At 47.3% G+C, this 10,095-nt stretch overlaps 1 protein-coding gene across 2 annotated transcripts in view; it reads right to left on the minus strand.

Moving 5' to 3' along the window:
* Positions 1–3,212: 3,212 nt before the first annotated feature.
* Positions 3,213–10,095, minus strand: part of LOC144130119 (uncharacterized) — a 344,089-nt gene continuing 337,206 nt past the window's right edge. For both annotated transcript variants that reach the window (XM_077664133.1, XM_077664132.1), the window contains one exon: positions 3,213–3,315. In XM_077664133.1, coding sequence (XP_077520259.1) covers positions 3,304–3,315 — 12 coding nt within the window. In that variant the 3' untranslated portion in view covers positions 3,213–3,303. The remainder of the gene's footprint in view (positions 3,316–10,095) is intronic.

The following is a 10,095-nucleotide window of genomic DNA, read 5'->3' on the forward strand; positions in this document are numbered from 1 at the left end:
TGACGGCAGAATACAAGTATGCACTTCAGAAGCTTTGAGCACATTCATAAATTTGCTGTGACGCGCACGATAAGCAAAATTATGTTCTTTTTTTGTGGGGAACCATGACATTTTAGAAAAAGCGACCTGATTTCTATGTTAATAGCGATGCCGCATACCTCGTTCTGCGAACATGGATGAAATTAAGAGTGGCCAAAACTGCTGCACATATCCAAACTAAAATGACAAAAATGCTTCGGAGGGCACTAAAATAACAATGCCGAAAACATACAGCCGCTTGCAAGGTGCACTTCAGTGCAGACGCAAGCAGACTTGTACTACAGAGCGCACGTGCGGTGCTTTGCCGAATGAAGGCGAACTTATCACGCAGGCAGTGGGATTGACTGACAACGCAGGTGCTCAAGCGCTCTCGTATAGTTATATAAAACAACCCATACACTGGCAGCGCGTCGTTAAGAAAACTGCGCTAATGTTTTGCTCCATTCCGCAGCACAGTGCTTCAGCGCTACAAGCCTGCTCACGTCTTTATCGTACAACAATATTTAAGACGCAAAATCACTTACCATGACGGCGAGACAGATGTGAAACGGCAGGGATTAAAAAATATCCTTCCGGGCAGCAGTGTCGAGGTAGAAATTTCTCTCCCGCTTGCCAAGGGCGCGGCAAAGCCAGCTCACAACGGCGCCATACCGCCATTCGCAAACCAGAGCGAGGGGCAAGCTCAGCTGTCGTTTACGATATCCACTTCGGTGAACTCGGTTGAACACCCATCTTTCCTTTCTCCGTCGAGCATCGAAAAGCAGCAGCGGCAAACGCACAGTCGCCGCTTACGATATCCGTTCCAAGAGAGGCTCCAGCCAACCCGCCGCGCTCACTTCTGCGACGCAATCCGAGACGGCCCCGCTGGCGCTGCTAGGCCTTGCGCCTACGCCGCTTCGGTCACAGCGTCCGCACTCACGAGTCACGAGTCTCTCGCCGTCTTCTGATCCTTTGCGCCGCCTGCTGTCGAATGCATCTCGACCGAAATCAAAACTTGCTGCTTCGTTCCGGAACTAAGCGAAACAGATAAAAGTACACAGTTCCACTGGCGCGTTCTTTTGAACAGCAGGAATTCGACCTCGCTCCGTCTCAGTTGCCTTACGGTGTTTTTTTCTACACCGCTCTGAAGGTTCCGAATGGCGACAACCACTCCGTTAGAGACGGCTGATGAACGATTGCGGACCTCGTTAGCACACCGTAGGTTCTAGCTGGTGTTGCTTCGGTGCTTATGATATCATGTGCACCGTTTTACCGGTGTTCTCGTCTGGCGATGCGGTGTTTTAAAGCGGACGAACACGGATAAACCTCCCATCTCGTGTCATTCGTGTTTAGTGTGTACTTATAACACGGCTGAAGTGGGATCTATAATGTCAACATCTTTTGATGGGATGCTATCCCGTTAGCACTCTACTGTCGGAGCTTTTCAATCGCAAATCCGACATAAGTGCAGCTAGCTGGAGGATGGGGAAGGGGGAGGCGCTGCCCCTGCGGGAGAAATGTTGGGGGAGGGGGTAGGGTAACCGCCTCCTTCCACTGCTGCTTCAGAGTCTCTGCGCACCGCTGCGGCAGAGATGGTGAACTTCGCTCCCCCTTCCAAATGCTGACCAGGCTGAAGGGCTCCGGACACGAGCACCTGCCCAATATTGCCCGCCCCTACTAGTATATTTATGCACTTCTGAAACGCTGATAACGAAGCACTTTCCTGTGGGCTCCAATGCAGCGATTCTTAAAAAAACCAGCACCTGCATGCTGCATGCCGCGTCCCAAGCAAAGGCTTGTGTGCGACTCCGGTCCAGCTTGTCCGTGGCACTGCTATCGCCGTGGCTGTTGTGCCACGTCGTCGCTTTGAGCTTCCAATGGAAGCGGCGATGATGCACGCACGAAACGGCGCGAAGCACTAAGTGTGCGCGGCTCTCCTGCAGCCCATTTTTCTATTGCACTAGAAGTCTAATTTTACTCTCCTTCCTCTTTTTCTCTTCCTTAGTTCACTCCCTTCATCACCACGTCGCTCACGGTGCGTTGGAGGCGTCCACCGAGACATGAGACAGCAGTTACTGCACCCTTGGCTCTATTCGGAAACGAAGTTGTCCCCTTCTCATCTACCCCTCTTTCGCAATGTGCAGCCGCTATAGTAGTTCCTATTTGTGCTGTGAACATTACAGAGCCTCTGCTGGCCAACATTATTCTGGAGCCCACAACAGAAGCTTTATCCTCCTTTCATTCCCCCCGGTACTATGTCTCCTATACTAAGGTGCATAATAATCGTTGCCTCTGTTTTGCTTCATTTTAGTATGCCAATACACGTGTTGCTGTATTGATACCAATGCACTATGTGTCATACTTGACCGATTTGCTTTGAGAAATAGTTTTCCTGTCTGATGATCCTACATTGATCTATATACGTGATGAATTTGATGCATGAGGAAGCAGCAGTGTCGTTGCCTCTGAGTTTTAGAACACATCGCAGTTAACGCGCTATAGTAGCCAGGATAACCTTTCATTGTCTATACCGGTCAGTGATCTTAAAGTCGGCTGATTTTACCTCAGCTATGCGCACTGACACCTCCTGCATGCGTGCTAGTTGTATATATCCTTGCACGGTTCTGAGTAGCCTTGAGCAGATTCCAGAGACCCTGGATCACCTATGTGGTGAGCATAGTTTATGGAGACCAACAGCGGCATCACGTAGACCTGTACTCAACAGTAAATGAGAAGCAGTATTAGTGAAAAAATTACGCCGCCATTCCGTTCATCCTGGAAGTGATATATACAGCGTAACTGTCACTGCAGAAGTTACACAGCGGTCCAACAGAACTCAAGCATATTTTACGCCTTTGGTGCAAAGAAATGAATACTTTTTTCTAAAGTCGCCTTTCTTAGACTTATGATGGTATACTTGTACACTCTGTACGTCTTTCTCAAGCAATTTTTGCTGTTCTGAAATGCTGCGCTGTGTTGTAAAGTATCGTGCTGAGAGCATGATTGACGTGAATGTATGTGCATGGTACGAGGACTTCAGTTGAGTGAAAAACTTTCCAAAGTTCTCTGAAAAGACAAACCAGCACTTATCTTTTGGTTTGAATTCCGCTACCAAGATTGCTCGAAGAGAATAAACAGCACCGAGCTCAAGATAGAGTAGTTGTTTTATTCACTTCCACGCTCGAATAGGGCGTGTAAAGAAGTTAACTCATGCGTTTAAGAAGCTGTTTGACAGAAACTGAATAGTAAATGAGAATTTGGTATGAATTCTGCGTTATACTGTGATCAAGAAGTTTCCTGGAAAGAAAAAAACAACAAAATATTAGTTTAGGAAGGGTTGAGAAACCCAATAAATTGTGTTTTTGCTACTGAAGTTTATTTCTCTTCAGCTTTCATCAGTTCTATCGCTCCTCCCCACACTAAGAATTAATGCCGGTAGCTTTGGCGTCCCCGCTTTGCGTTTAGATTTTCATGGCCTATATGGTATAGCTTGTTTTCAGGGTTGACCACTTTTTATCGAAAAAATACGATAGTAATTTCTATTACCATATGTCATCACTGTGGCAAGAAAATATGTTTTTAAAATTTTATACATCAAGAGAACGTGTCTAGATTAAAAAAAACTGTCCCAGCCTCCCAAATAAAATGAGAAAAAAACTACATTATTTTACTGCATAACAATTCAGACCCAACGTTAAGCTTGGCCTCTCTAGGTCTTTTATCATGCTTCATTGTCATCAGCAAAACCCAGATTACTAAGTTACCATTCATTACCTTTTATCCCCTCCTGTAATCAATCAAAATCTCTGAATGCCCCGGTAAACAAGCGTTGCACAACACATGAGATTTTGTGTCTCCATCCCTAACCCCCTTCATTATTCGGATTATATTTCTTTCTGGAGGATTGTGGTGGCTACGTAGCCGCTCTAAACATCTTCCAGTATTTTTTACATATGGTTTTTTACACCCTGGTGCCGCAGTTCCTGCATAACTGCAGAGGTTTCGAGTAAGTCAAATGCTTTCTCGTAATCTATAAAGCAATATTGGGCATTTTTTTGTCACATAACTGATAGTGTGAATGTCGGTGCTGGCTACAGGCACGGATACGGTTTTTAGTGACATCATCAGTTTAGCACAGCTCATGCCAATGAGCTATCAAGACAACCTGAGGCTAACAGGCATTACACGACAGAAGTGTAATCTCGAGTTCACCGTTCCAGTGCTCAATACAGGAGTGTGGAAGACTTTAGTTCTGTTTAGTGATGCTAAGCCCGCCGGAACGAAGCTTTATCACTTTGTTTTGTGATGCGAAATGCACCAGTTTTATCTAGAATGAGTAGCCCCACTCAACTGCTTCTGTATTATTCGGGATTACTGCAGCTGCTTTTGGCGCTTTATTGGAAGGCTCTTAGCCAGCTTTAAATTGAGAGCAGCCGGAACCAACGGTGATTCAGTACATCGATGACCGCTGATCCCATTTGTTGCTATCGCCACCGTCGAGTAGTTCAGTTATTTTTGTGTTGTGACGACCCCACATGCTGCGCGGGTCCACACGGGACGGAGAGACAAAGAGACGCGGTAGACTCAGTTAATACAAAACAAATATATCCAGGCGTTACACAATAACAAATGCATGATGTAGAGGCTGGGGTGCCAAAATTTACATGTCGCCGCGCTGGCGCCGAAGTCAGAAGGAACGGCGGGGCTGCGGAGTAGACCTTATTCGTTCGCTCAGGCTTCTCTTCTGCCTGAGGGCTTGTTCGCTTCCGTCCAGGAGATCAAGTACCAGCGATGTCTTCTCTGGCAATGCTCGTCAACAACTTCCTTGCTTTTCCGCGTTTTTCTTCCCGTCCATTCGGACGATCCCTTTTTGTCTCCTTCACCCTCCTGTCAGCGCCGGCGACTGCACCATTATCGGCTTTGATCCTCCCCCCCCCCCCCCCCACACACACTCAGTGACTGCGTAACTCACACACTTCAAGCACACACGGGCTCCGACAAAGGGAAGATATACTGCAGTCACACAGTTTAAGGGCATCCGGAGTCCCACAAAGGGAAGATATCGCCGAAGATAGTGGTATTCCGATAACTTGCAACGCACTGTCACAGAGTGCGTGTGCAAGAGAGGCCAAGTTGTTCCTTTAAGGACAACCTAAATCTGCTTGCCCATTCTCCAAGTTTAACACGGCGAAGTTTAACACGGGAATGATATTTTGAGATATAAATAGGACAAACCGCGCTTGAACGCATCTTGCGGTGAAGAAGCGTTGTCTTCCAGGTAATGGATGAGACGCTGTAATTTGTGGACCGAGCTTTGCCATTGCACGAATTTGCTGAACTTATAGGCTCCAGAAAGGTCTCCTCATCGGCCTCTTCCGGTGGCATCTCGACAAAGGTCGAGATAGGCAGTCCGCGTAGGTGTGCATGCATCGAAAGTTTCAGACAATGCAAGTGCGGACGGTACATAGGCCCACGCTGCTTGCGTCAGTATGAATTTGAGCTCGGTGCTTCCGGCAAGGTGCCCGAAGTGCGAAGAGCAATGGGGGGTTTGTAAACGACGCTGAGGTTCCTTGAAGGTGCTTGCGGTGCGCATACCTTTGCCAGCCGGGTCAGCGGGTCGGCGACGCGCGGAAAATTCTGGACAAATTGTTGGTAAGTTGCCTGCATGCTCAGAAATCTTCGCACATCTATCTAGCAGGCCGACAGCGGCACCTATGCGAGAGCAGCTGCTTTCTGGGGGTTTGGTTGTACTCCATCCTTGCTTAAAATTTGACCCATTACATGCAGCTCATCATGGGCAAAGTGGCAATTTTCTGCTTTCAAGGTTTGCCCGGACGACTTGATTGCTTCCAGCACTGTTTGAAGACTTTTATGTGGTAATCAGAGTCCGAGCCGATGACAACGACGCCCTGTAAATATAACAGAAACATTTCTGAATTCAGGCAAGCCATTACTGTATTCATTATGAGTTAGAACATCGCTGGCGTAGAACCGAGCCAAAATCGCGCAATTCCTGCGGTCCTTTGCATCGATTTCGATTGGCCAGCAGCCAGTCTTGAGGTCCATCGAAGAAATGTTGGCTTTGCAGCCAGGGCCAGCCAGGGCCTCTTCAGTCGCTTGATGACATTGTCGCGAAGCATTTCTTCCACTTGATTGGATGGTCTGGCGTTCTCGGGCCGACACCTGTTAGGGCTTTGGCTGAGAGATGATTTATGTTTTGTAATTTACAGTGCGTTGCTTGGCAAACAATGTTTGTCGGACCTTCACGGCGAATAAAAGCGCTCGCTTTAAGTTTGAAGAAGAATGCGGATCTTGTCTTGATTATACCGGGGTTGTGCCGGGCCGATGTCGAAGGTCGGCGTGTTGTTTTCGTTAAGCGAGTATTCTGCGGATTGGTCGGTAAGGACAAAGGCGTCTCTCCAGTGTCTCCTAGTTCGCCCCGAAAACATCGCCGTGCCTTTGTAGAGATGTCGTTATACTTCTCTGAATTTCGTCACTAGCACCTCAGCTTCTCAATTCCGAAAAAGGACGATGCCTCTTGAGTTAGCGAGTCCTAAACTCAAGAGCAACTGGGTGTCTCTCTCTATGATGCTTTCGACAGCCTCGATGTCTCCGGTAGCCACAGGGGCGATGACACTTGTCTGGAGTGGGACGCTTGCTTCTTCATCTAGAACACTTAGGGACGCTTGATGCTCCAGAGGTTTCATTGAAGGCTTTGTTTCGTCCGACAAGAGCGCGATGAGCTTGAATCGAAGGCTAATGACTCCTTGATGCTTGGTAATGTAATCCATGCCCAGGAATACAACGCGCAATCGGTGGAGGAGAACTACAAAACTGGCTGGACAAGTGTGAGCTTTGACTGTTACTTTCGTGGTGAACATTCCAAATGAAGTAGCAAGATGGCCTACCACATTCCGTATTTGTTGGCCGTCTGATGCGACCGTAACTTCATTTGGACTTCGAGTGGACATTATTTGGACTCGTTCATTGGGGGCTTGTAAAGCCTGAAGAACTTCACGAACCGCGTCCGTAAGCGATGCCACCTTGACGCGGCGAAGAAGATGGCAGCAATCAGCGAAGCACCCCCAGACGATCTCAATAATGATGTCTCGTAAGCTGTCACTGATCACCGTTTAAGTATGCACATGGCTCATGGAGAAGGCTGGTAGCGTTGGTAGTATGGCCGAGCCTGGGCGTCTAGGGTCCTCTCGATTGTAGACGCTTCGGTTGTGAATTCTACAGCGTTCTTTGATGGGCTTCGGATCAAACCAGCGAAAAGTTCTTCCCACTTACCCCGCATCGAGAATAGCGCCTGCTTCTCGACAGTCACGTCAGGGTCTGCTTGGCAGAATAGATGGCATATCTCGTCGACGTCCCCAATGGCGGTCAATTTTGGCTCATGGATGAGTGCTTGGCGCCCCAACACAGAATTTTTCATTGCGTACGATTCTCGTGTATGTTTTACCGAATTAATTCTGAGATTTTTCCAAGTTGGCATGGCAGCGTCGTGATTCACACCCAATTTTAGCTGGACAATTCAGGGCGCAGAAGACAAACTGAATCTATGTTCCGTCGTCCCATCGGTTGAATATCGCCTCACATTCAAAGTAGTCCATCCACTCCTCGACGTTTTCCTGCGGTAGACCACTGAATGCAGGAGAATCACGTCGCTGATGAAGAACCAGCCGCACTCTATTTTCGGGAGTTTTGCAAGTCTACGGTAAAGTACTTCCACCAGATGTCACGTAGTGTTGACGGCAGTCCAACTGTTATGAAGACAGTGAAAGGCCTCTCAAATGAAGAACTGGGGACGCATAAGCTTCTTCTTTCAAAGCAGAACGTGATAGCATTATCGGGTCGCGCTCATATCGCCTACTCTTTTACCTCACCTGCAATTAGCGTGCTTATAATATTCGTGTGTATATCATTGCATGTTTCTAAGACACTTCACTAAGTCATAGACCACAACGCATTCATTAGATTCATCTTTATTCAGCTTGAACCAATGAGCCTTCATGGCCTATGGCTACCGTGGCCGTCTACCAACCCGAAGGTCCTGGCTACAACACCCAAGCCAACCCAAGTTCACCCAATTTTCTGTTGAGCTGGGTTTAATTGCTTGCTGCCAACGCAATTTTTCACTCATGGCCAAAAAAGACGACGACACCGGATTTTCTGCGAAACGCTACCCGCAACGATGTCACTTTAAATGAAACTTTATTTGGACGACATGCACTCACAAATAACTGAAAATCTCTAAGACAGCGATAGCAATAAATGCGTTCGGCAGTGGTTCAGGAGCAGACTACCCGCCGCTCTTAGCCGGACTCAATTTCAACGTGAAAACGAATTTTACAGATACGACGCGCAAGTAGCCACAACATTCTCGAACAAAATAGAATCGATTCCGCCTGGATTAGATAGTTAGAAATAAAACTGGTAGTATCTTATGTCACAAATTGCTAGTGCCGGGTTCCGGAGGCATAGAGCATGAACAAAGAAATTTTACAAAGCTTTGCGGCAGTATCTTCTCTACGGAGTGTGTCAGAAAACGGAAACCTCCGTAATAGTTTTCCCGTACCTCTGCATCGATGCATGACACAAGATTGGAGCGCTGTGCTTCCGTACGTGATCTTCGCCTATAAGACGAGCATACAAATGACGCCATTCAAGCTCGAGAATGGCAAAAACTTTAACCACAATTGAAGCCACAATATCGAAATACCACCGACCAAGTTAACTTCTTCGTCAGCGCGTGCCAAAACTCTGCTGTGCGTTAAATGACGTCAGTGGTAGACGGCAACCTGTGTTGAATCTCTGCTTTTGTTGATTTTGAGCCTCTCTTATGGGCAACGGCTTGTATACATAGGAGGCGCGCTCCATTTCAGAGTACAGCTGTCAATCAGCTGTCACACTAGCAATTCAGGCGATCAGTAAAGCATAAAGCTCCTTCAAAAGAATCGTTTTTCGGCGTCCTTAAAAATGAAGAAGACACGCGTATTTTTCCTGAAGTGCTGCCTGTTATTCATGCTTTATTTATCGCCAGCACCCGTTGGCCTTACCAGTTAGCCACGTGAGATGTAGACACGTTACGCTCAAAGGACAGTGAGCGCGCGCCCGGCTTCCTAAGCAATTATAGGCTATTATGGTTGTTTAAGCACAATACCTCGAAAGTTTATTGCCACCTTTAATTTGTGGGCGGCTAAGAACATCCAGAATTGGTTCTCTATGAACGCCGTGTGCCGTTGCTGCGCTTGCCACCATCGAGTAACTCTATTGTTTGTGCCCAAAACATCGGTCCGTAAAGACTTCGTACGGCCACACGTAAGGCTGCCTCTGTAATGCCCTAGTATCTTATGGAAGACATGTGCACCCATTGTCAGAAATATGTAGGCAGCCAAAGGGATTCGCTCTCATTTAAGCCATGTCTGAGGGCTGAGAACAAGACTTCTTTTCGCCTTCGGGGGATTCACGAACCCTGACGATTTCAGTGGGCTACGTTGTATGTCAGAAACATTGTGGGGTGCATATATGTGGCAAAGGCTGCACATATAAGCAAACAATCTCAATCTTACTGTCGTCATGAAAGTGCGAAGCAGCCCCTTGCTTCCATCAATTTCAGTTACAATTCGGCTGAACCTGCCGTGTAACAATCAAACCAGCACTTCTTCCCTGGAGCCTGATTTGCCCAATCTTTGCGCTATTTAAATGCAGTAAGAACCTTTTTAATGGAGTAGTTGCCGAGGGCATCTCGGCATGCAGGTATCATGCTGTCCCAGAAGGGTCTCATTAATAATACAGAAAAATTGCGGACATCAAGCAGTGTCCAGCCTATTTTGCGACGTCATACCACGCACACATACACTCATTGCTATAAACGACACCATGGCTTCGGTCGTCCCTAATGAATGAAACGAAAATGATAAAGACGGCGACGAATGCGCAGCGGAAGAGACTGGCAGTCTTAAACTCGAGAACGTGGGAAGTTGGTGAAGACGACGACATCCAAATCACAACGCGATACAACAACACTGGCTGTTTAACACGCAGGATGAGTGGGTGAAGGCATTAAGGCGA

Source organism: Amblyomma americanum, chromosome 4, assembly GCF_052857255.1.
Source record: "Amblyomma americanum isolate KBUSLIRL-KWMA chromosome 4, ASM5285725v1, whole genome shotgun sequence".
NCBI classification, from domain to species: domain Eukaryota; kingdom Metazoa; phylum Arthropoda; class Arachnida; order Ixodida; family Ixodidae; genus Amblyomma; species Amblyomma americanum.